Consider the following 26,819-nt stretch of genomic DNA (forward strand, 5'->3'; position numbering starts at 1 on the left):
GCTCTGATTGGTCGAAGCACTGCACCTGGCTTGAAAAGGGGCGGGGCAACACCCTACTCACATATTTTTCTCTACGCCTTGTGTAAATGCAGCCTTGACATTTATGAATAAAGATATTAAATGAATTACTATGTTGTTAAATAAACCACTTAAAAACGCAAACAAGGATTAAAGAATTAAACTATAGTAATATAAATAAATGTAGCCTATAAAATATATTAAATAATAAAGTATTGTATTTGTTTTCATCAATACTATTATATTTTCATCCCTTAGAGACTCAAGAATTATACTTTATTTTTCCATGAAGTGTTGTAAGAAGGTCAGACTTAAAAAAAATCACTTAGAATTTTTTTTATGTAGATTGACAAATGACATTTTGGGGAGATAATCATTATTTTGAAAATCACTAAAGATGTTGGGAATTAAAAACAAACTTACAGTTACAAACTTACATTTGTTCAAAAGTTTTTGCAAGCTACAGTGGGTCTTGGAGAGGGTTTTGGGGTCATTTTGAAGGTAATTTGTGTACATAAAAGGCTAAATAATGGAAACCCCATACTATAGGCCTACCAAAACTGATTTGCATGACCCTATTGGTGTGTAATTGATTATCTATAACCTGACACTAGAGGGAGCCCTCTGGAACTACAGTAGTCACATGAAACTGTCAGCTGTCATATCACTTCAGTCCAGTCCAGTTTAGAGGAAACAACAGTGCAATGTCTCTCTACAGGAATATAGTGTGGTTTATCAAAGGAATGAGGGAGTATACAAGGTAAAGTTTTTTTTTTTTTTTTTTTTTTTTGTATTCATTGCTGAATTCTTCTGTTTATTGTATTGTTGTGGTCCCTGGGTTGCTTTCTTGCTGATAACTTTTGAGTCTCTGAAAGTTTGCTGCACTGTTTTTAATTAGTGTGTTATTGTTTTTAATCGGAATAAGATGGTTTTATGAATATGAACATTTCATAATTTTACACAAAATTATTCTGGCCTGTGTATACATTTAGTTACTGCTACAAAACACAGCTTTAAACGGTGTCCTGACAAGCCAAATGTTGTTAGATGGCGTGGTTTCTTTGCACAAATGTTGTTTTTGTAGTTTCCTAAGTCATCTCCTCTGACATGCATTCATCCAAGCCCTCAGTTTAAGGTCAGTCATCATTGCATCACAATGGGCCCTATTGAGCCCCCTGCCGTTCTCTCTCTAATGCCCTGTCATCCCACACAGAAGCTCCTTTGGCCCCTGATCTTAGGAGCACTGTCTCAGATGACCAGAGGTCACATAACAATTCAAGAATTGTGTTGACACTTTTAGAGATAATAGCACGGCGCTTGAGATTTCATTTTGGTCATGTTTCTGATTTGCTTCACTTGTTTGATGTCGTCAGCAGGTCTGGGTTTGAGAATGCTTCTAAGGGCTTTGTAGAAAAGGACCTGGATGTGTCTATGGTGGGGCGTTCCTTCATGATCACTGGAGCCAACAGTGGAATAGGGAAGGCGACAGCCATGGCCATAGCAAAAAAAGGTTCATTTTACAGTTATATTAACACCACTAATCTATTGTGGTGGTACTATAGTACAAAGATGGCAGCAGATGGTACCATGATGCTTTGATACTGTAAATATATCATATTGAGTGATTAGCGTTGTCATAGCCTACCATGTTACATATAGCCTACATTTTGGGGCTATATGTATATATATACCAGTAAAGACCAATATTTCAAAGAAATGCTGTTCTTTTAAACTTTCTGTTCATCAAATAAAATATATATTATAAAAATATAATGAAGCAGCACAACTGTTTTCAATGTTGATAATAAGAAATGTTATATATATATATATATATATATATATATATATATATATATATATATATATATATATATATATATATATATATATATATATATATTATAAATATCTTTATTGTCATCTTTGCCAAATAAAAGTTTAAAAAAATCTTACTGACCCAAAACTTTTTAACTTTTCATAAAATCAATAAATATATAACAAAATAATAAAATTTATAAATATATTTATTTTTTAGACTTCATGAGATCTGTGTTTAAGCATTTTAACCCAGTTGGAGAAATTAATGGTGTACAGTACATTGTTAAGTAATCTTCTTTGCATAGTTTACCCATTGCCAAGTTGAGCCATTTGCATTCCTGTGGCTTTCTGTCATGTGTGAGAAAGAAAAATAATAACAACTGCATTTTACATTTTCTGAAGGATATGTGAGTGGTGCTGCCCATACAAAACTCATTGTTATAGTACTAGGGTGTTGAATGGCTGCTAAAGTGTTCTACATTTATGCATTTGCAATTGTTCTGAGTGCATTTTAACGTGTTGCAATGCGTTTGCAAGGGTGTTGTTCAGAACTTGCTAGATGGAATTGCTAGAAATGCATAGAAAAATACTGTAAAATCAGACCTCTCCTCAACAAGCCATTTAACATTGAAAAATATGGTACCTTCATTCATTCCTTCATTCATTTTGTAATTCGTATTGTTTTTCTCCTATCCAAGGTGGCACTGTCCATATTGTCTGCAGAAACAAAGAGCGAGCTGAGAAAGCCAGAGAAGAAATCATCTCAGCAAGTGGAAATACTGTGAGTGTCATTAAAGCGATAGTTCACCCAAAAATGAAAATGCTGTCATCATTTACTCACCCTCAAGTTGCTCCAAACCTGTATGAGTTTCTTTCTTCTGCTGAACACAAAAGAAGATATTTTGAAGAATGTCGGTAACCAGACAGTTGACGGTAGCCATTGTAGCCATAGTATTTTTTTTTCCTACTATGGCAGTCAATGGCTACTGTCAACTGTCTGGTTACCAACATTCTTCAATATCTTCTTTGAGGGTGAGTAAATGATGACAACAGTCCATTTTTGGGTTAACTATCCCTTTAATAACAGCTGATGATGCATCAGTGTTTAACTTTGAACGAAAAGAAACAAAATTAAAAATTAAAAAATGATCAGTTTTTTATTATAAGATACTATTTAAAATAATGTATTGATTTTGAATGATTTGTATTGTTTCTTGTGCATCTACCGTAGGAGATCTACGTCCACGTGTTGGACCTCTCTGAGACGAGAAAGGTGTGGGAGTTCGCAGAGGTCTTTAAGAAGGAGCACTCGTCTCTCAATGTTTTGGTATGAGTGTTAGAGAGATTCCCATCATACCTCAGTATATTAAAGAAAATACAGCATTCCGCTGAAGGTTACAGGTGCAGGACAGATGAAGAAACATCCTCTCCTCTGTCTCCCACACTAACCCCCATCAGATCAATAATGCCGGATGTATGGTGAACCAGAGGGAAGTGAACTCTGATGGACTGGAGAAAAACTTTGCGACCAATACTCTTGGTAAGACACGATGCTCTGTTGCATTGCGTATCAATTTTTAAAAATGTATTTTAAAGTCTCTTATGCTGACCAAGGCTGACCAAAAATGTTGACAAAAATATATATCGTGGCCACAAAAATTAAGAATTCCCATGTTTTAGTAAATCGCGGCCATGTTGAACTAATCATTTTGATTTAACTAAAACAAAGTAACAAATTAGCACAACATGGTCATGCTTTAGTAAATTGAGGGAAATAATTATTATCCTGCTCACTATTTACTTGAAAATAGTGAATGAACAGTACATGCTGATGTATTAGTAAGTCGTGGGAACGAATTGTTCATTTGTGGTCACGATACTACTTTTTTTTTTTCCTGCATGTCATGTCAACATTAATATTGTGAAACATTATTACAATTTAAAATAACTGTGTAATTTATTCCTGAATTTTCATCATATTTACTTCTAATTTGCTGCTCAAGAAACATTTCTTATTATTATCAATGTTGAAAACATTGTGCTGCTTAATATCTTTGTGGAAGCCATGATACTTTTTTTTTTTTTTCAGGATTATTTAATGAACGGAAAGTTGAAAAGAACAGCATGTAACATTAAAAATGTCTTTACTGTCACTTTTTATCAATTTCTTGCTGAATAAAATCTGACCCCAAAATTTTGAATGGTAGTATATAATAGTCTTTTGTGGAAAATATATTCTGTTTTAGATTAGAATATATGTTGCATGTAGTATTTCATAAAAAAAAAATTCTTTTTTTTGTGCTCTGCAGGTGTTTATATTCTCACTAAATGTCTGATCCCATTGCTGGAGAAGAGCAGGGACCCCCGAGTTGTGAGTGAAAAACAACATTGATCTTAAAAATGAGTGCATTTAAAGTGCATTAACGCCTGCCCACTCACCCTGAATTGACCATAGCCTATATATAAACAATATGTGTTAAGTTTATTGCAAAATATGCATATATATTGTAATCTTGAAATATTTTAGGGATGCACCGATATGAAAATTTTGACCGATACCGATAACCGATAATTCTTTATATTTGAAAGCCGATAACCGATATATTGGCCGATAAATCAAAATCCAAATTTGTATACAGTTTTTGAGAGCCTGATTACAAAAACAAAAGTTTCACCATTAAAAGTCATGTCCCGAAACACAATCATAATGTTCTCATTATAATTTTATGTAGCCGATATCACAGCACATTTATTTGAAGTGATTCCAATCATATTTCAAGCAATTTAAAGCCATCATGGCGAACAGTGCGAATCTGAAGAGTCTCAGCTGAAGGAAATAATACAGTATTTATCGGCTTTAATATATCCGACAAATTTTCTTATCAGGCCGATAACGATAACATTAAAAATGAGCATATATCGGCCGATACCGATATGGTGGCCGATATATCGTGCATCCCTAAAATATTTTGAGTGTAGGGAAACCGACTTGATTTACGTGGTGTGGTGTGGTGTGGTGTGGTGTGGTGTGGTGTGGTGTGGTGTGGTGTGGTGTGGTGTGGTGTGGTGTGGTGTGGTGTGGTGTGGTGTGGTGTGGTGTGGTGTGGTGTGGTGTGGTGTGGTGTGGTGTGGTGTGGTGTGGTGTGGTGTGGTGTGGTGTGGTGTGGTGTGGCGTGGCGTGGTGGATAAGACACATGCCTTTGGTGTGAGAGACCCGGGTTCGAATCCACTGTGAGACACCAATGTGTCCCTGAGCAGGACACTTAACCCCTAGTTGCTCCAGAGGCGTGCGACCTCTGACATATATATAGCAATTGTAAGTCGCTTTGGATAAAAGCGTCAGCTAAATGAATAAATGTAAATGTAAATTTAGTCATTCGCAGTGCTTTATGGAAGTGGGCGGGGCTAAAGAGATTTTTTGACACATTTTGCTTGTTTTGACTCTGATTGCTTTAATTTTCTGGATAGCATCATGGGTAATGTAGTTTTTCACCACAAATTCCACTGTTAAACGCGATTATTTTAAAAACTGGCTGGCAGCTTCAACAGAAGCAAATGCTATTATTAACAACCTAGCTCACAGTAGAGCTTCATAAGTTATCGTTAAAAATCAATTTCCCAATGTAGAAACTGAGCTTTTACTTCTGGAACCAGACTGTTGCACTCAGTCACAACCTATGATAGATGTGTTTATATTTTCATAACAGGAATGTGCAGATCCAGAGAGGTTCCTCTCTTGATGTGCCATGTTTGGTATGAATGTGTAATGATATTGAAAATGTCTGTAGATCACAGTGTCATCGGGAGGGATGCTGGTACAGAAACTAAACGCAGACGATCTGCAGACAGAGAGAGCTCAGTTTGATGCTACCATGGTATACGCACAGAACAAGGTATTTAGAGAATTTTGCCTCTTCATTTTTATGGTTTGTTTTACTAGCGAATCATTGTCATTTGTATTACTCATACTTTATATTTGCATTTATTAATTTAGCATATTTTAGGGTTAGCAACACACTGCAACGACCCATAAATGTTTTGCACAAAGATTTTCTTTTTCAAAACTGTAAAACCTAGTGTTTAAAAATGTAAACTTTAATTTTAAGTTTAAAATGTAAAAAAAAAAAAAAAAAAAAGATAATTAAAAATAATTAAAAATTTTGTTTGAATTATTTCCTTACAGAAAAGGGCCATGGTAGTACCTCAAAAATACAACATTCAAAACAAGGCTAATTCTATGTTGTTTAGCCACAGGGTGGTAATACTATGCTTTTTGAAGTACTGTGGTATATAAATATGATAATCAGACAGTACAATGTAATAAATCAAAGTATTACCATCTGAGACTGAACCATGGGAGTTTTTTCAGTCAAGTGTTGGTAGACATTTTCTTATGATATTAATTTACAAGGATAACATGTAAAAAAGATTAGTGATTAAATAATTGTATTCATGAAAAGGAACTTAAAGTCATGAACAGTTTCTATTAAACTGAGACGAGCGGGGTTACCTTTCTCTCATCTGTTGCCAAGCAACAGGTGACACAAAGTGCCAGCAGTGGCGTCTCCATTAAACAATATCTGATGCAGTAATGATGATGACCTTTTACTAAACACTCGTTATGTGCACCTCAGACTGTCTCTCTCTCTCTCTGTGTGTGTGTGTGTGTGTACATGTGTGTGTCCACAGAGGCAGCAGGTAGTGATGACAGAGGTCTGGGCAAAAGCAAATCCCAAAATTCATTTCTCTGTGATGCACCCTGGGTGGGCCGACACACCAGGTATTATTCAAGTCAACAAGCAAAATATGCTTGTTTTAATGAGCTAATTTCATTTAGCACCATTGTTATGCTAGTTTGGCATGATGCTTTTGTTTAGGCCTACTTACAATTTTAAGTTAAATTGTTCGTCCCCAATATTGATTTGTAGCCTCTCAGCTGTAAAAGAGCAACTCCACATGTTTTTAGTGTATTATATTATATTTATAATATATGGCTGTTGAATGCTTTAATCTGATTGGTTGAATAACGTTCTAAGGTCGGTGTGCAATTATTAAACGCATGGCTAAAGTAGTTCCAGGCAGGTCTTGACCGCATTACAGTTCCATATCACTTCGCCAAATGATTGCAGTTATTTCAAAGGTCTTAACAGCCAAGAACAGCAAAAGAACCAAAACCAACAACGACACTGACCAAGCAAATAAATATAGTAAACAATAGGATAAAAACGACAAATTATTTCCTCCGCTTCGCGTCTGGGTCCAGTTCAGCCTGTCGGGGTTGTTATTCGCTATAACAACCGCCTCGCAATACATTATCCCTTACATAATTCATAGTCTATATACGCTGCATAACCGTTTTAGTTAACTAATACTTTTTTTTACAAGCTTGTCTGTCCAGCTCATCACTTGTAACCTCTGGCTCTGGTTGTGCTCAGCGGTTGCCACGGCGATGCCTCAGTTCCATCAGATGATGCGTGATCGTCTGCGTTCAGCGGAACAGGGAGCCGACACGGTCATCTGGCTCGCGGTGTCCCGCGCCACCACTGCATTTCCCAGCGGCCTTTTCTTCCAAGGTGTGCATGTTGGTTAAAAATGATCACATTTGCTTTCATGTGTCTAGATTTGTCCAATAGCTCAGAAAACCTCATAACAGGTTGTTTGTTTCAGATCGACAGTCGGTTTCGGCCCACTTGCCCCTCGCGTGGACGCACAGTTCTCGACTGGAGGTCAAAGCGTTCATGGGCCGGTTGGAGACTTTGGCGATGGCTGTAAAACCCTCAGAGTGATAATTTAAACAGTGTGTTAGAGATTATACGTGTCAGATATAACTGAGAAGTTCTCAAACATCACTAATGCTATGTGGAACTTATAACCATGTTATGAAAGCTGAAGCTTTTTCTCTGTAAAACTAACTCTAAGTAAGCCTAAAGACACGTGATATATTTCTGCGTAATATAGGGTATTTAATGCTGTAAAATTAAATAATAGAAAAATCGAATTTGTTGAAATGGAACAGTTTATTGAACCTTTAGACAAAAATTGTTTTTGTTGAGTACCATATTTGATACATAAGTCTTTTATGGCTCATGTAGTGTGATATATGACAATATGGAGCTCATACAAGGGGAGAAAACAAAAAAACTCAAATTTAATTCAGAGGCTCAAACTGAGAATAAAATATGCAGTTTGGTGCAGATGTTTTAATTTATATGGCCAGAAATATGAAATACTGATAGCTTGTAATGTAAATCATTGAGATCTTTACAGTACATAGCAGACTACTTGCATAAAATGTATCTGTTGTCACTCTATATCTCGCAATAATATTTAAATTCTTAGTTTTATGATCAAAGCTCTGTAGTTTTTATTGTAGGGAGGCAAAACATATAATGCAATGCAATATAATGTTGATTGAGAGATGAACAAAAAACATTCCTCAAAAGCCTGATCATATTTGATACATTTCAACATGATTTTTCAAAAAAGAAAATTGATGTATGGATAATCGAGTGAACCTATGTTGCTTCATCCTGTGTTCATCTAGAAATATTACTAATAATATAAAAGTTTCTTATGTTTACTTAATACGATTTCACAGCAATAAGACACATGTACAATGATCTGAAGGGGGACGGAATAAAATTATACTAAAAGGCCTTTAACTTGCTAAAAAAGTATAAACTATCAGTCAGACGACAGAAGGCATGTTGTAGATTGTGTTCAACAGGTTTATCAGCAAAGTTTTTGACCATGCTAATAATTTAGAGGCTTTAGAAATGTGATACAGAAGGCTTTATAGGGTTGACATGAAACTAAAGGAGTTTGGGATATGATTTTATCCATCCACAACTGATTGGACTGTAAAAAGCGGCCTCCATTAAAGGGAGTTCACCCAAAAATGAAAATTTGCTGGTAATTTACCCTCAGGCCATCCAAGATGTAGTTGACTTTTTTTCATCAGTTGAACAGTCAAGAAGATTTCTAGCTGAAACCGTGGTACTTTGTGATTTATATAATGCAAGTCAATTGTTACAGTCATTTTGAGAGTCAAGGAGTCTAAACAAAATCAATACCTGTGGCTCCTGACGATTCTTGCCTTACAATACTGTTGTAAATAATGTTCAGTTTCTTGCTCAGACCGATCGTTTCGCTCACTGAATCGTCAGGAGCCACAGGTATTCATTTTGTTATGTCTGTATATGTTTTTTTGACTCTTAAAGTGACGGTAACCATTGGCTTGCATTATATAAATCAGCAAGGGCAACAGTTTCAGCTAAAAATCTTCTTTACTGTTCAACTGAAGAAAAAAAGACACCTACATCTCGGATGGCCTGAGGGTGAGTAAATTGACAGCAAATCTTCATTTTTGGGTAAACTATCCCTTTAAGGCCTCCATTGTCTCTGTCTGAATCAAAGTGGTTTTGTTGGCGTCAAAGGAAAATCATTTCAGAGGTGGAAGAAGTAATAACATTTTTATCAAAGATTCTGAAAACAAACATATTTGTCTTGAGAATAACATGCATCAATGAATTATGCACAATAAAATCAGGAACATTTCAAAGCAAATTTTATATTTAGCCTTAAGTTTGGCCACAACACGCTGATTTAAACCCCATCTGGATGAGAAAACCTAAATGGTGCTTACAAAGTATGCAGCCTGCGTCATTTCCCGTCCCTTTCCTTTGTCTCCTCCAATACGTTCCACTGCACTATCCCATAAAGGCAAAAAGCTCATAAATAATAAAACAACAACAAGTGGGCTCTTGGCCTTGTCAGTCATTGTCATGCTGAAAACATCCTGATGCGATATGTGATGTGACATAACCTCCAGCTACACTTCAGTTATGTAAAAATTTAATTAGCATAACATAACTAACAAGCTGCTCATAAAAACTGTGTTAAATTGATAATAAACAGCATCCATCTGCATCATCATTTCTCCTTGAGTATGTTTCTCCCAGCGGTCGCTGTGACAGGATGAAACGAATGTAAATCCTTAATTTCCTGTGCTGGTAAATGATTCATCACACTCACTGTATGACGCATATGATGCTCTCACATCACCAAACATCAAAACACATGATCATCTTACTACTGGGCCAGACGAGCACTGAAAGAGACACGCACCATTGTCTTCTCTCAGATCATCTGACTGCTGCAGTAAGAGTGTTTTAGTAATTAACAACAGGCGTTTGCTGTCAGAAGGGTATGTGTGTCAAATGACGAGGTTTAAGCCTAGTCCCAGACTAAAATGCATGTTTGAGCTGTTTTACCTGAAAGTAACTTACACTGACATATCTTAAAATATGTCAGTGCCATTGTTTTGTCTCAAGATGCACACCAGTAATGTTTATTTTTTTCCTAAGGCAAGTTTATAAAATCTACTTAAATGTCACAATTGAACTTAGTCTAAGCCTTGTCTGTGGAACCAGGCTTACGAGTGATTTCGAGCCATTTTTTCAATTACTTAAGATGATTTTTAGCAGATGTATGAAGTGTCCAAGCAGAGTATGCACAGGTGTAGTTCAGCATATTAATTATGAACAAACACAATGTTTGACAACGACAAAGTGACCCGATCTTCATTTTAAACAGTATATCAATGTTTTAAGAATTTAAAATGTAAGAAAATGGAAAAATTCCACTTCCGCAATGATTTTAACCGTTTTTAAAAGAGGTCTCTTATGCTTATCAGGACTGCGTATATTTGATCAAAAACACAGTAAAAACAGTAATATTGTGGAATCTTTACACTTTAAAAGAACTATTTTCCAGTTGAATATGTTTTAAAATGTAATGTAATCCTGTGATGCAAAGCTGAATTTTCAGCATCATTACTCCAGTCTTCTGTGTCACATGATCCTTCAGAAATCATTCTAATATGCTGATTTGCAGCTCAAGAAACATTTCTTGTTATCAGTGATGAAAACAGCTTGGTTTTAAGACAGGTATTTATATATTTTGCTGTAGTGTGTCAGTAGGAAATATCAGTTTACATTTCCAAACATCCATTTTGCCATTAATTGTAATAATCCAGTGAGATTACATGAAGAAACAGAATAAACTGAGACAGACTTAACCCAGAAGAACTGCAGCAACTTCTCCAAGATGCTTGAAGAAACCTTCCTGGAAAGCTACAGTACTGTGAAAAGTTTTAGGCACTTGTGTAAAAATGCAGTAGTGAGGATGCTTTTAAAAAATAACGTCATAAAGCGATTCTATTAACTAAATCAAATCAAAATTTGGTGTGACCACCCTTTGCATTTTGTCCAGGTATGCTCACACATAGTTTTTCAGGTAGATTTGCAGGAAGGTTTCGTCAAGCGTCTTGGAAACATGGCCACAGTTCTTCTGGATTTAGTCTGTCTCAGTTTTTTCTGTTTCTTCATGTAATCCCAGACAGACTCGATGACGGTGAGATCAGATCTCAGTTGCACATACAAAAATCTCTCTGGATTATTATCATAAATGGCAAAATTAATGATTGTGGAACTGATATTTCCTACTGAAACACTACAGCAAAAGATATAAATAACTGGCTTAAAATCAAAGACTTTTGGACAATACCGGTATACACAAACACACACATTCACTCACTCAATATTTATATAATAGTTAAGTCAGCCTGGGTGATACTCAGTTGAGAGACTAAGATTTGTTGAAACAAAAATCAAATTTTGTTACATAGTTACTTAAAATAATTATGAAAATAATAATCTTAACCCCGATAGTCCCAAAAAGACGTATATCTTGCAAGTTAGTCATCACATTTTTTTCTTTAAGACTGTTCATTACTTTAAGTCAGTTACATAAAAACATAGATTGGTCTAATTTGAAAATGAAAAGTAAGACCGATTACCCGACTGACTGCTAGTTGGTATAACTTATGCAACTGGGCTCTGATTAGCTGGTCTATCACTACATACACTGTCGATACAGAAGGAAATCAAAGCCGTGAATTTTGCTCCCTGCTGCTTTTATTTATTTTTTTAGCAAACATTTATTTCATCAGGGAGTCTCAGTGATGCTGTTACTCTTTTTTTCAAACCTGTTACCCGCTGTGCACATGTGCAGCACTCACATCTGCTTTGCCCATTTCTGAAAACAATCTGATTCTGTTTGGACCAGGGACACACATAATTCAAGCTTGGCAGTAATGGCATTTTAGAGGTTTAATAGCAGGAAATTGGAGATAGTGATGTACCGTCTAATTCTCAGAGTCCTTTGGCTGCTTTTTATTTGATGCGTCTCGGGAGGCAATGCCACCTGGGACCAGTGTGGAACGTTTGTATTTGTTTAATAAACCAAAAATGAAATTACACTGACATGTTGTCTCCACACCTGGATGTTACCATGGAAACCAAAACGGCATCTGCAAGAAAGCAGCAAGCGGTTCAATATCCACATTTTTATTGAATTTTTTGTCTTATTTCCGTAGCCACGTTTTGGCTATTTTGTAAGGGTGGTGTTTAATATTTCTGCCTTTTATACAGTATTGAAAAAAAAAACAAAAAAAACGACATGTGCAGTGCATTCACATTTTCCCAAGGGATTCTTTTGATTTTGATCTCTACGAGGGTAAAACGGTGAAGAGACTGAAGCTGGATCCATTCATAGCTGAGATTCTCATAAGAGTGGGATTGATCTAATTAAAAATAATCTACAACACAATTATGGATTTCTTAGTTTGCTTCCTGATTATTTTCCAAATTTGTATGGTTTCTGATTTCTTGGTTTGCTTTTCTTTTAAATGAAGTCCGCTACCCAGAGGTCATCTTTTGCTTAAAAGAAACTTCCCAGTCCATGCGAAGAGCAGTCCAAAATCTTTATATTTCTCCTGTCTTTGTGTTGCTCAAATGTGATCCACTACGCGACATACGTGTAGACTTTACGATCCTCCGGCGTCCGGGCCAAATATTCTCTTTCTATAAGTCCTTCAATGCGCTTTTTAATTACCACGGGGCTCGGCAGGAACCGCGCCCTCAGCTGCTGGGTCACCTGACAGGAGGCAAACCAATCAGATATTAAGAAATTTGCAGATACGATTTTTGAAATGATAAACAAAATCATGAACAAGAACACACGCTCACCTCTGCTACCAGTACGTTGTGCTGCATCTTCTTCCTGGACTTCATGATACGTACGATGGCAGCCTCGATTTCATGTTTCCTGTCGTCGTCTACTTTCTGCCGCGTCTCCTTGCGCTCTGGGTCTGACTCGCCTTGCTTCGCAGCAACTGCAGAAGACCGAGTCAAAGAGTTTGTGAAGCACATTTCGAAATCTAATTTCAGATAAGATGGCGATCTCAATATCAAGTCTGATTTAAACATCATCTACACCAAATATTATATAAAATCTGATTATATCTCCAAATTAGAGGTTTAAATATTTAAAGGCCTCATTAAGTGCTTTGACAAGAGCATTCCTATTGAAAAAGGAAGCTGGAGCAAGAAATGGAATGAACAGTTCATTCTAAAAACCCAAAAGTGTAGTATTAAAAATCATTTTTGTTAATTGAAGTAAAGCTGAAATAAAAGAATGCGCAACAGCCTCACGTTTTCACTTTGAAAGGTGCAGTGCTCACGTTTAAACCATAGCCTTTTGAAGTTTAACAATCACACTAAGCCATATAGCGATTCCTGTTTTTCTGTCCCCAAATTTAAGAACTCTAGAAATGATAATTAAGACTATTTTAAACGCATGTACCTGCTAAAAATATACATTATGTTCTCTACTTTTAGGAGAACAAAAGAAACTAACAGTCCAATTTTGAATTCTGATTTCTTTTAGACAATAACTCTGTCCCTTCATTCTGAGTCAACAGCGCCCCCGTGTGGCAGCACAATACCTGTTTGTATTTTGACTCTGTGCAGTTTGGAGCTGAACTGATCGTTGACTGTAAACACATGGCCACTTTCGATCTCTTTACTCTTGGGCTCTTTCGTGAGAACTCTCTGGGTGGGTTTCCCGCAGGCTAGAGACTGCAGGGCCCGGACCAGTTCGCGCTCGGGGATGTCTGTCTCCTGCTGGATCTCCTGAGGGGTTAGAGGTCAACAAGGGTGAAGGTTAAACGGATCGTATATGCATGGCTTCATGGAGTTCGGATCGGGAACATGCGGATGGGGGGGTTTTACCTCAAAGGTAAACTTGTCTCTGTTGTTGAAGAGCATGAGGATGGTCATCTGGAAGGTTGACACCTGCAGAATGTGCTTCCGTGTGTTTGAGCCTGTTAGCAAAGCTCCGCCCACACCTACATCTGAGCCATCCTCCTAAAGAGAGAGAAAGTCAATACAAATCGGCCTTTGAACATTTTTAGAAATAATTATAACAATTTATTAAAAATAGCAACAAAATCACAGCCAATCGGAATATACTTGGTGTTTCGTTTAATATGGATTTTGGACCTATGAGATTCCACTGTGGGTGGAGTTAACATAATAGAAAAAGAAAACAAAACTGGCAAAAGTGACTGATAAAACGTCATGTCACCCGTCTTGTCATGGTCACGGCTGGTTAGGACAACAATACAGATTAGATGGAATGATTTATGCTTAGTCATGCTTCTTGCCGTCTTATTTTAGGCTTCAAGTTCACAGTTTAATCACTATATTAAGGTGGCCGAGAGAGCTCAACGTGCTGCAACTCAAGAAAACACATACAAATAGAAAGAACACCAGCAAATTAAGAAAACATCATCAGTTTGACAACACGTGTGCTGCAAATACTCGCAACGCAACCAAATACAGAAACGCGCTGCAAATAGCACAGACCACAACAGAAATGTTTCAAAGGGACCCCAAAAAGGGACGAACCTGGCTGGGACATGCTTATTGTTCAATGTCTACTCGTCAGTGGTTTTGTCGATGACCTGAAAGGTGAGATTTTTTTTTAACATCCTGATCGTATGTTCGTTGTGAGTATTTGCAGCGCGTTTCTGTATTTGGTTGCGTTGTGAGTATTTGCACGTGTGTTCGTCAGTTGCACTGATGAAGATGTTTTCTTAATTTGCTGCTGTTTTTTCTTGAGTTATGCATGCGTTTTCTTGAGTTACAGCAAGTTGAGCTACTTTGATATACTTTTTATAAATTATTATATTGTAATATATTTTTTTAATTGTTTATGATTGTATATAAAGTGTGTATATAGACACACACACAATATATATATATATTTCACTTGGGTATTAAAGGTGTCTGTACCTTCTTAATGGCACCGTAGAAGGTGGCGTTGAGGTCTGCAGAACCCATGTGGTGCTGGAGTGTGAGTTGCCTGCCGCTGTGCTTAGCCAAATAAAACCTGCACAGAGTTAAAACAAACACATGAAACCAAACTACCAGTGGTGAAAACTCAGATATAGACATGACAAGCAGAGATGATCAACTTCATCTTTACCTTGACAGTTTCTGTCATATACTTACAACAACAACAAAACAAAAAAAATATTGTTCGATTATATTCCACATATATGTAAAAAATCCTGACAATTGTTCACCTTATAAGGAAATGTACATATAATTAAATAAGGAAAAGGTTGTATGAGGGTGTATCATACCTTCTAAAGACTTCAAAAGCATGGCGTGGGGAGGGTGGGATGTTGCATTTTGGTGTGGCTGACTGTGTGGGCCAGTAACCTGTGGTCAGTACTCTCACTGTGAGGTCAACACCACAGAGAGACACCTGCAACATGAAGACAAAACACACATTTTCACATTTGGTGTGAAAGGGCTGCATCGCTTCAATTAAAATTGTTCTTTTTTAGAAAAGTTGGATGTGGTGTGAATAGGACCTCAGGGCGCAGCAATTATAATTAGCTTATTTTAAGAACAACAGAAGTCAAAGGGACGTGTGTGTGTGTGTGTGTGTGTGTGTGTGTGTGTGTGTGTGTGTGTGTGTGTGTGTGTGTGTGTGTGTGTGTGTGTGTGTGTGTGTGCGCGCATATGCACCTGTGATGTCTGCAGGTGGTGGCGGAATTCATCCATAGTGGTATTAGAGATGCTCATGTCTCTAAACATGCCCTCCAGTTTAGAGGTGAACTGACATCCGCACTCCGTCTGAGAGAGAAAGCACGAGTATCACATTAGTAACAGAGGAAGTCAAGTCAAGTCAAGTCAAGTTTATTTATATAGCGCTTTTCACAACATAGGTTGTATCAAAGCAGCTTCACAGTAATAAATTAAAACAATACATCAATGTTTGTTTCTAGTGGAACGTCCACGTTTGGTAATGCTGATCAATGGTATCGTTGATTGATTAATTCAATTAAATATCCCCAAATATCCCCAACTGAGCAAGCCAAAGGCAACAGGAATTCAGTGAAAGACAGTAAAGAAAAGGATATGACGTGCACCTTTAGTTTGGAGATCATATTTTTCTCGGAGTCATCTGAAACGCTCTTATTGGTTAAGAGTCTTCTGGCCAGGTGCTGTTTGTAGTAACGCTCAAACACGTCCTTCTCCTGCATGAACCTGAACAACACCATGGCTTTATCCAGGATGGACTCCACTTCCTGTTCCGTCAGCTGAACACAAACACAATTATAAGATCAGTAATAACTTTGCTTCAGTGTTATTTTTAAATTATTTATATGCTATTATTATATTTATTTATTAATATTGTGAATTAGCTCTTGTTTTTATATTTTCAGTTTTAATTTTAATTTAAAGAATTTTGTAAAGTGCTTTTGTCGCTTTTATTATGTCACTTTTATGTTTTGTTATTGGTATTATTATTTGAAATTTTTTTAATATATTTTTATTTAGATTGCTTTTTTTAGTAATTTTTTAATAATTCAGCTTATTTTATTTCTGTTAGCTGTCAAAGCAAAATTTCTAATTTTTAAAAGTTTTCTAAGAATTTTTTTTTTTTAAATTTCAGATTAATCAGTATTATTAGTTTGAATAGTTTTCATTTTAGTTAGCAGTAACAACACTTTTGTTTGTGTATGTAGGTGTACATTCACCCATCAGTCTATCTATAATATATAACATAACTCATATTCATAATATTTTCACTTTCGCAGGACAAAAGAGAAAAAAAGATTAAATTGACCCAATTCATAGGAAGTTTTCATCTTAAGAACTTGAGATGGCCTAAACTTATCTCTTACCCCCTTCACTCCTTTCTTGAGTTTGTCATCGATGAAGAGCGAGAGGTACTCGGGCGATCTGGAGTTGAGGTTGAGGAAATACTCAAAGTCTCCAGCGATCGTCTGTTTGAAGAGTCTGTCGTTGTTGAAGGACTCCTGCAGGAACCGGTCAAAGCGCGACTTCAAGTCCAACAAACCCTGAATGATTCACACACACACAAAAAAACATTATTACTACTTATTACAAACCTGAAGCTCATTAAGGTTGTTGTGATACACATTCTCACTACTCTGAACTCTTAAACCTTGGCAGATTTGTTCTTTGTTTATTCAGGATCTGACTCAGCCGGTCAGATTTGTATTAACTGAACAAGCCTCTATTGTCGGTGCAGTTCTCTCTTTTGCAGCTTCATGTTGGTGAATGTGTACCTGAATGTAGTCGACGGGGTTCTTGCCCTCTCCTTCTTCTGACACCAGCGCTTTACCCTGTTCTCTGAGGTACCAGCTCATGCACTCACACATTGTCTTCAGTCCATTAGGAACCCGACCGAACAGCTTATACATGCATGCCAGGTCTGAGAGAGAAAGAGAGAAAAGAAATTGAGTTAAATACAAAGCAAGAGAGGAACAATGAAAAGTATCAATTATTCCTAATTCATTGCTCACCTTCTGTCTTTCCATTCTTGAGCATGTGGACCAGTCCCGAGTTCTCCATCTCTACGATGGTCTTCATGTGTTTGGAGATGAGCTCTCTCTCCACCACCTTCACGATGGGCTCCTCTGTCGTTTTATCCAGGCAGTGCATCACGCGCTCAATCTCTTCGTTTATCCGAGCCTCCACTTTCTTGATGTAGACGCTGGCACTGTTCTCCGCTAAGAACTTCTGACTTTCCATCTGCACAGACACACACACACAAATGAAGATATTATATTTAACAACAATCAAAGACAGCCAGTCAAGAATAAATGATCAAATCAATCAATTCAATTATTAACAATGAGGGTTTATTTCAGGTTAGTAGTAGATTTTTTCTTGCCCAGCCAATTTTTTTTCAATCAATATATCAATATATGTTTGTGTCAGGAAAAAAAAACAAAAAAACATTTATTTATTCACAATAATTATGCTTTTAATTTGTAATAATAGCTGCAAATGTTTTTATAGAATATGAAAATCAATATTTTATTAAAATGTTATTTATAACATTTTATCCATTTGAATAATTTACATAATACACTATAGTTTAAAAGTCTAGGGTTAATTTATTTTAAAAAAAATAAATTATTGATAATAATAAGAACTTTCTTGAGCACCAAATCAGCATTTTAGACTGACTTCTGAAGGATCATGTGACCCTGAAGACTGGATATTCAAAATAGAAAAAAAATATTTTTAATTGCAATCCTACTGTTGATCAAATAAAAGACTATTCAAAAACATTTTTAAAAACCTTACCCCAAACTTTTGAACAGTAATGTATACTTTAATACATCCCACCCAATATAGTTGCTTAAATGTCATTGTGAGTGTGATTATGAAGTTGTAAGGATGTGTCAATTAGTGTCAGTGTCTATTTGAACAATAATGTTATAAAATGTTGGCTAAACCTAGTGAAATGACCGCACAACTGCACATCAAGTCAACCAATCAAGGAGCTGATTGAAATTATAAACCCAATAGTGATGGAAGACCTAAATAAAAGATTTCGTTACTATTTTATCTGTGGCCATGGCAGTGACAAGGAAATGTTTTTGTAATATCCATAATGACAAGCAAACAGAGTAAAAGCAGTATTACAGCAGCACCCACCTGGAAGAACTCAGCAGACATGTCTAAGAACGGGATTTCAAAATCCTCCTCGTAGACGGACCGACCTTCTAACCCCAAAACCATCAGCATCTGACAGGCATTCCTGATGGCCCCCCTGCCACAAAACACATAAAAACGCATTCCTCAACTAATAACAGCAAAAAGCTTTCATTCTTTAAGGGTGTTCACACTTGGCATGTTTGGTTCGATTAAAAATGAACCCTGGTGCGATTACTCTATTAGTGCGGTCCAGTTGAATAAGTGTGAACGCTGCCATCCGAACCAAACAAGCAGACCGAGTCCGAGACCGCTGAAAAGATGGGTCTCGGTCTGCTTCCAAACGAACTCTGGTGCGGTTCGACTGAAATATGAACGCAACACGGACCAAAAACATCTAAACGAACCAAAATGAGATTAGATGCGACCCTAGAAAGGACAGAATGCTCAAGCATACCTGTTTTTTCTCATCATAGTCGCAATGTTGCCCATCACAGTTCAGTACAGCCATCACAACCACGTCTCCACACAGCAGATCTTCATTTGTGTGTGTATGACGGAGGGATTCCTGCCGCTGTTCTGAACTCTTCACGAGTTCTCTGGTCAAAATATCATTATATGTATGTAGGCTACGCACATACAACGAGTGCATTTTTCACACAGCATAGTTTTGGAAGTTCAGTAAGTACCGTCGCGAAATATACGTAATAAAAGCCAACCAATCAGGTTGTGAACGTACCCCTATGCCTTCAGGTTTCTGTTTTTTTAGGTTCAGTGTTAAAATGCCAATGTGAATGTTAATCGGGCCAGGACATTTTTATTTTTTTTGGTCTGGACCAAACGAGCCAAGCGAGCTGAGCTACAAGTGTGAACACACCCTAACTGAAACACTGTAAAGAGAGACCAAAGGACAAAAGTCACACACCTGTCGACCACCTCTCCCCTGCGTTCTCGAGCGATCATGTCCAGCAGAGTTTGTCTGAGATGGTCTCTAATGCAGCCATACCGCACAACCTGATCTCTGAAGATGATCAAGCCGAGATTGTAGACGTTTTCCACATTATTCTGTTGAACATACACACGGTCCTAGACAGAGAAAGAAAAATGTTCCAACAGGTTTAAACACAAGGTTCAAATCCAAACTCTGTTGCATCCCAATCCCATTCCCCCATCTTTCTGCTTTCCAAATGTATTTTCTCCTTATTATAAACAATGATATTCCTTCTGTTACAATAACAACATTTTGAAATAGAGTGCTGCAGGGATGACGAATTTCTGCAGGGCCAAATCCAAAAACGAGTCTGGTTTCATTGTCCGGAAGTCAATGGGATTTTGGTTAAATGCCTGAAATAAGGTCTGTGGTGAACACAAGATCAAGATATTTTCACCTTTTATTCTATGACATAAAGCACACCAGTAAAACCCTATTGAAATTTTTTAAAGCTTTTACTTGTCTTCAAAAAGGCAGTTGCTAACAAGTGGCTAAATGGGACTAGAGGTTGTCTAACTGGGACAATAAACATCATCAGGCAGAACAAGTGACCTCATCCACACTCTAGTCCACTTTCACAGCCTCGTTGTAAATATAATAACGCTCTTGCAAACTATTCTTGCTCAAACTTTCAGGGAAAATGTTTTTTTAATTAAACTCTGAAAGAGTTGGAAGCTTAAGAGGCCATTCACACAGAACGTGTTATTGCTTTGAAAAACACGAGACGCGGGCAGTGGAATGGGGAAAAAACGCAAGGTCTTGAGACGCATTTTTGTTTTGTCAAGTTGAACAACTTGAGTTGAGCTTGAGTGCCGTGTTTATGCGCGAGATGCTGTCACGCTGCAAAAGACGCGAGCGCAATAATCATACACATCCGTATAGCGTGTTGACATTGAAAAATAGTGGAAAAGTAGCGCAGTGGAATGGAAAAACACATTCTGTGTGAATGGTGGTTATGATGAAGACATGTGACCGTGGTGTAGTTCATTTATAGCCTATGTTGAGCTTTTTATTCCTGGTGATGTGTTGATTTGTGAAGATTATCATAATGAACAAACCGTGTAAAAAATAAACTTTTGCTGGTCAAAGTACTTATTTTCTGCAATAATCGAAAAGCAAACATGTGTTTTTGTCGAGAAATCTACGCTAACTTCAGGATTGGGCTACAAAAATACATCATCACTGCAGCACTTTATGGTCATGTCAGTTAACAGGATAAGGATTCTTAAAGCTTTTTGTTTGGTTGTGCTATCCATAAATTCTGAACCATGAACGAAAGACATCAGAACATTTTTGTAAACTTGCAACTCAGTCTTTGACATCTATAAATATATATACACACACATGATTACCACTTTAAGAATATCTGAATAAACAACTTACCATGTACATCAAGATATCTCTAATCATGACCATGGCAGTCTGATGATCATTCCACGCCTGATTTAACGTCTGCAGGAAATTGTTATTTAACGAGAGAAGCACGTCTTCTCGCACCTGAAGACAGGAAAAACAAATTCAAAGCTGTTATGATAGCAGCTCAAGCACATGGGTTTCATCCACCTGTATCTACATTGACATCACCCTGTGAACAACTCCACTGGGACGGGCAGGTTTCCACCATCTGCTTCATCTCCAGAACTGACATCATTACCAGCCAGCACCAGAGATAAAACCCCAGAGTCTTCATTAAGCTACATATAAATATATATATAGTGAAGATGTGAGATAGCGTCCTTCAGATCTATTCAAATCAATCTGTTCCAATTTAAATTCACATCACTTACACCATCAAAATAGTTAAGGAGGTCTTTTAAATCAATATTATCGTAAAACACCATCTCTTGAGGCTTACTGCTTATTAAACGGCATTTAACTTCAGCAACTCCTTTCTAAAGCCTGTGAGAAGTTTAATCTCTAGGACCTCATTGGTTTTCTCTAACGTATTTCAAGAAAGATCTGAGAGCGAGAGAGGAGCTCATACTTTGTTGATGAGGTGTTCGGTGACCACCTCTCTGAGGCCCGTGTAGAGCTTCTCCCCGTGTTTGTGCAGGACCATGGTGTAGGCGTTCCTGTAGAGCTCCTCGAAGCTCAGCCCACTGTTGTTCTTCCGCTGGATCTCCTGGATGGCGTTCTTCAGAAGATCCCAGATGTTATTCACATACTTCTCATCCATGGTCATCTGCAAAAACAAACAAATCAACAAATTAATAAGCATAGAAACCCTTATGATAATTTGATACAAAACGTTTTAGAAGGGATGCACCTTATCTGTATTGACCAATATTGCTTTAAAAACATTGCTTTCTAATTGATTTCTAATTGACTTACATTGAAGGATTGTTCAAATGAGCCAAGACTGTTCAAACTCCAAATGTCAAAACTCAAACACACTGAAGTAGGGTTGCAACAACTAATCGATCAAATCAATTATAATCGATAATGAATTTGATTATTTGCATCTTTGCGCTCGGAAACCATCAGCCAATCAAGCCGCTTTACAGTAGTGAATAACACAATTCTATGGATAAAACGCATATGGAAAATAGCGACGGACACAGAGCGAGCTGAAGTTTTTCCCTCTTTTGCACCTCGCTTTTAAATAGGGATGGGTACAGAAACCCGGTAATAGCGGTATTAAACGGGCCCCGGGGCTGAATTTTGAAAGACGGCTGTATCGATAAGCTCGGACGTTATCGGTTCTGCTGTCGGTACTGGAGAAATGAAGAAAATACACATACTATTTATTATTGCTATAAAGACGTTATTTTATTTTATTTTTATCTCGCCAGCAATTTCTATGTATGATAACAATCAAAAAACAAAAAGCAAAATTTTTTTACTTTCGCGTTCAAATTAGCACCAATCGCTTGAATGGTCGGTTCTTTATTATTCTTAATGAAAAAACAACAACAAAACAGTACTCTTAAATAGGCGCTTTTACATTTCGCTTTGAAACCAAAACTTCTGCCAATGTCTTGTCAGTCAGCTCCTCACTCTTGTGATAAATGAAATCTGACTCCTGCTGCTGATCTTGTTCGGCTCACGCTGAATAGAGCAGACGATTCAGTTTTTAATTGTAGTGTCTGTTCTCAAACTGAACTAAATGATTTTACTATAAAAATCAAAACAACGGTGGGGGGGGGCACTGCCACGGTTGGCAAGTGCTGTAACCAGTGTTGCGGTTGAACACCGGCAACACAGACAGCAGCAGCAAGCCCATTTGACATGTCTACAAACTTTTTAATCTAGTTATTATCAATGTTGAAAACAGTTGGGCTGCGTAATTTATTTTAGTTTTGGATTAACAGAAAGTTCAAAAGAGCAGCATTTTTTAAAATAAAAATCTTATGTAACATTATAAATGCCTTTACTACTGTCACTTTCAATTGAATGCCTCCTTGCTAAACAAAACAAAATCGTACCGACCCCAAACTTATGAATGGTAGTGTATCGACAGAAGTTTTTAGAGTGACACACTTTGCTCCCTGCACACATCACAACCTTGTTGGAACTACATAAGAGGAGACTATATTAACTTATTCAGCATGGGAAATCGCAGGATGTGTTCCGGGCCCATTAAAAGTAAAACAACTCACTTACAACTTTTTAATTTGCATTTAATGTGCCAATGAGACTGCAGATCATTTGCACATACACTCAAGCTTTGGCAGAAACTGGAGCAAGAAGATCAATTGCTTTTACACCCAAACCAACAGTCCAACAACATCAGAGCTTTTGATAGCTCCAAGTGACTCAGCAGAGGCTGATGGCTAATCATATGATTGAATTACATTTTTAAACAACTGTGACTAATTATGCATGTCAAAACTTCAGCACAGCTCACGTTAATTATAATGCTTGTCACAATTTTAGTAACACAGCTCTTGCTATGTGATAAATTGACACACAGTCAGACAGTGAATTGTAGATTCAGACGTAGAGAACGCCTCGCTCGCACCTGTCTGTCTCTCTCCGTCTACTAAGCCTACAGACAGACAGGTCTTGATACTCGTGGACCTGTGCAGACTAGTCTGTGGATTAAAGCCATTTAGGTGGCTAAAATCTGACTTGGTAGGAATAGGTGTGAGTGGGAACGCAGACTTCTTGCAACATTTCGCTAAAAGGCTAATCACACCTGCTTTGGCAATCATTGGATACTGCAGAAGACCGTTTCACTTTTGAAAAGTTAAACTAACACAAAGAGGAACCAGTTTTCCCATGAACAGGAATCCCTAAAGCAAAACGTGTGCATGTGTGTCAAGCAAGTAGGTTTCCAAAACTGGGTTTCTGTAGGCTCAGGTCACGTCGATGCAAAAGCACTGATGAAGGACGAGACCAGAGAGACGTACATTTAACCCACAACAGTAAACCCTAATCATATCAGTATCAACACATTTAACATCTATGAATTTGCTAGATGCTTTTATCCAAAGCAACTTTTTTCTTTCCTTTTTAACGCCATGTCAGCTTCTATGGCTATGTTCAGTTATTCAAAAATAAAACTAAATAAGATGTTTAAGCTTACTATTTTTTTCAAAAAAAGAAACTACAACTAAATTCAAATTTACTTGGTTAAAAGCCTTTTCAAAAGTATCAACAAATAAGACAAGTTCCTCAAAGGGGTAGAAGTATTTCAGTCCAGCAAAATATGTTTAACGGACACGGACAATAGATTCTGACAAGATGAACACTTTAATGAATTTTCTCCTGATAGTAAAAATGTATGTGTTAGTGTTGAGTGTATCCAAAGCAACTTAGTTTGCATTCAAAGTGTAGATTTGATCAGCTCATGCATTAAATGTGAATCAAACCCGTGACCTTGGTATTCCTAGTGTCATTCTCTACCGTTTCAGCTAAAGGAACCCTAAAAACACTTTTAATCTGAAAGCAGGTTCAAATACTATAAACTGACACTATCGCTCAAAAGTTTGAGGAGAAGATTTTACATTGTTTTTGAAAGAAGACTGCTTTTTTAATGCATCACTGCTGAATAAAATGACTTTTTTTATACCAAATAGTTCTGACCCCAGACTTTGAAATAAAAACTATAAAGCAACTTTCCACATTTCTACAAAATGATGAATCCTGGAAAAGTGAGCCATTGAGATTGTAAGGGGAAGGTCAACACAGCTAAATGACGAAACTCATCTCAATTACAGCCGAGTATCTCCAGTAAGAGTAGTTTTGGAAGAAGAACAAAGCAAAAACAATCACGAGAATCATAACTGCACTGGTTAGGTCTGAATTAACTGAGGGATGTGGAGTAAAGGGTTTTGAAAATTACAGCAAGCACTAAACTTCTGTTTCTGACCAAAATATGTCTGTGCCAGTCTGATCTTTAATAATGAACCGCATGACTGAATTGCAGTTCAACAATAGCAAAACCACAACTGACACTATAAAAAGCTAAAGAGAAACTTGACAGTTTGTATGCAAAAGAGAGCCGAGAGCACGTGGATTGTAACAGGTGATGAGAATATGGGCCACATACCGAGAAGGTAATTCTATGACGAAAGAAGTAAAGCCAGCTGTGAGATTTCTAATGAATTCTTTTGACGAGACATGTCAGATTCCACAAGCAAACGCAGCTTCTGCACGAGAGCAATGTCTTCTTATCTCACTGCCACTTATCTGAACCAAAACGACATTCGTTTAGTCCTGTGGACTTGCTGAAAGGTGTCAGACTCTGAGATTAAGGAGTATTCCAGACCTTCAAGAGAGGACAATAATTGCATGCAAACATTGTCACTTAACTGCATTTAATCACATTATTCATAATTTATTCCATCAGAGCATCACCAACAATCCTGCGATGCACAGAATTTGATCTGAGTGGAGCTAATAAAAGAACAGAAAATTGCAGAAAATTTCAGAGATGCACGTCATGCTGCTGCAGTGACTGTGAAACAAAAGCAGAGCTGCTAAAGGACATCTATCATCAGTGTGACAATCTAGACAACACCTATAATACAGGGGGTTTTCAAACTGGGAGTGCTAGAGAAGACCACTGGGGGAAAAAAGTTAATAATAAATAATTAAAAAATTAACATTCAAAAATAAATTATATATAAATAAATTTCACAGAATAAATTGTGTCTTTATACATGGACATACATAGGCTAAATATATAGGCCTATGTGCATTTGAAATTTTATAATGGGATCCCTCACCTAAGGATGACCATATTCTGAGAGTCCCTGAAACCCCCTGATCTACACCGAGTGACTATAATATACACAATTTCCACAAACAGAATGTCAACAACAAACAAAACCCAACAATGACAAGAAACTAAATTACCCAGGCAACACGGCCATAACAGTCAGTTTGGCAATATGCACAGCACCAATAACAACAAAATCAACCATCAACCCCACACACAGACAACAATCAGTTTCAACAAAACACACGTTATCAACCGCCAGTCTGACATCAAGACCCCAAATCAGATCAAAACACTGAAAGAAAACATGCAAATCAGAAGGAAAGACTCCATGTTCTCTGCAGACTCTACACTGCTGAACATATTTACAGCTTTATGGTCAAAACATATATGGACTGAACAAACAAAAAAAAATCACTGAGTTTTGATCACTTTCTACACTGGCTGTTTTATTGATTCAGATCTCTCTATTAACTGAGTCATATATCCATATTTAGAACCCTGGAGCTAATATTATCACGATTACAGGTAACGTATTTTCTATTCCATAGTCTCAGTAAATCTCTCAAACGCAGCCTCAAAAGATCTAAACCCGCTGTGGCCTGCTGCTCTGCCCGATCCACGGCTCTCGAGTTCTCCCCGCGACCGCTTGAGGTACGTTCAACCCGGCTGATACTCACGGGAAAGGCGCGGATCCGCATCTTGGTGTCCTTCTTGGTGCCGGGTTTGAGGTTGGACATGTTTGGGTTAGGGAGCGATGCCATCAACAGATGTTAGGGTGGGTGTTTTGAGGGGAAACACGGACAAATCTCGCCCTCTTTCCCCCCCAGGTTTCAGTCCCTGTAGCTTACTCTTTTCCTCTGTCTCTACAGCGATGGCGGATGACTGGTTGAGATCTCGCGAGACAATGATTATGCTAACAGAAATGCATCCA

General features: G+C 37.3%; 2 protein-coding genes across 3 annotated transcripts; one reads left to right on the top strand and one right to left on the bottom strand.

Moving 5' to 3' along the window:
* Positions 1 to 650: 650 nt before the first annotated feature.
* dhrs12lb (dehydrogenase/reductase (SDR family) member 12-like b) lies at positions 651 to 7,988 on the top strand. Of its 2 annotated transcripts, XM_079876454.1 has the most exons (10): positions 651 to 778; positions 1,395 to 1,528; positions 2,535 to 2,617; positions 3,068 to 3,163; positions 3,295 to 3,376; positions 4,146 to 4,207; positions 5,625 to 5,729; positions 6,526 to 6,616; positions 7,272 to 7,409; positions 7,504 to 7,988. In XM_079876454.1, the coding sequence occupies exons 1-10, from the start codon at positions 723 to 725 to the stop codon at positions 7,620 to 7,622; spliced, it is 966 nt and encodes a 321-aa protein (XP_079732580.1). In that variant the 5' UTR covers positions 651 to 722; the 3' UTR covers positions 7,623 to 7,988. The 2 variants fall into 2 exon arrangements, with proteins under 2 accessions (XP_079732580.1, XP_079732581.1); XM_079876455.1 differs by lacking the exon at positions 7,504 to 7,988 and having other exon boundaries at positions 657 to 778; positions 7,222 to 7,397.
* Positions 7,989 to 12,229: 4,241 nt separating this feature from the next.
* Positions 12,230 to 26,782, bottom strand: cul3a (cullin 3a). Its single transcript, XM_079876295.1, has 16 exons — positions 26,566 to 26,782; positions 21,704 to 21,901; positions 21,103 to 21,216; positions 19,654 to 19,814; positions 18,732 to 18,846; positions 17,588 to 17,816; positions 17,351 to 17,496; positions 16,943 to 17,119; positions 16,184 to 16,354; positions 15,780 to 15,887; positions 15,389 to 15,513; positions 15,036 to 15,132; positions 13,971 to 14,105; positions 13,685 to 13,871; positions 12,927 to 13,072; positions 12,230 to 12,834 (listed from the first exon to the last, which is right to left on the bottom strand). Exons 1-16 carry the CDS (start codon positions 26,647 to 26,649, stop codon positions 12,703 to 12,705), a joined length of 2,325 nt encoding a protein of 774 aa, XP_079732421.1. The 5' UTR covers positions 26,650 to 26,782; the 3' UTR covers positions 12,230 to 12,702.
* Between the last annotated feature and the right edge of the window lie 37 nt (positions 26,783 to 26,819).

Source organism: Squalius cephalus (assembly GCF_949319135.1).
Source record: "Squalius cephalus genome assembly, chromosome: 7".
In the NCBI taxonomy this organism is placed as follows: Eukaryota; Metazoa; Chordata; class Actinopteri; order Cypriniformes; family Leuciscidae; genus Squalius; species Squalius cephalus.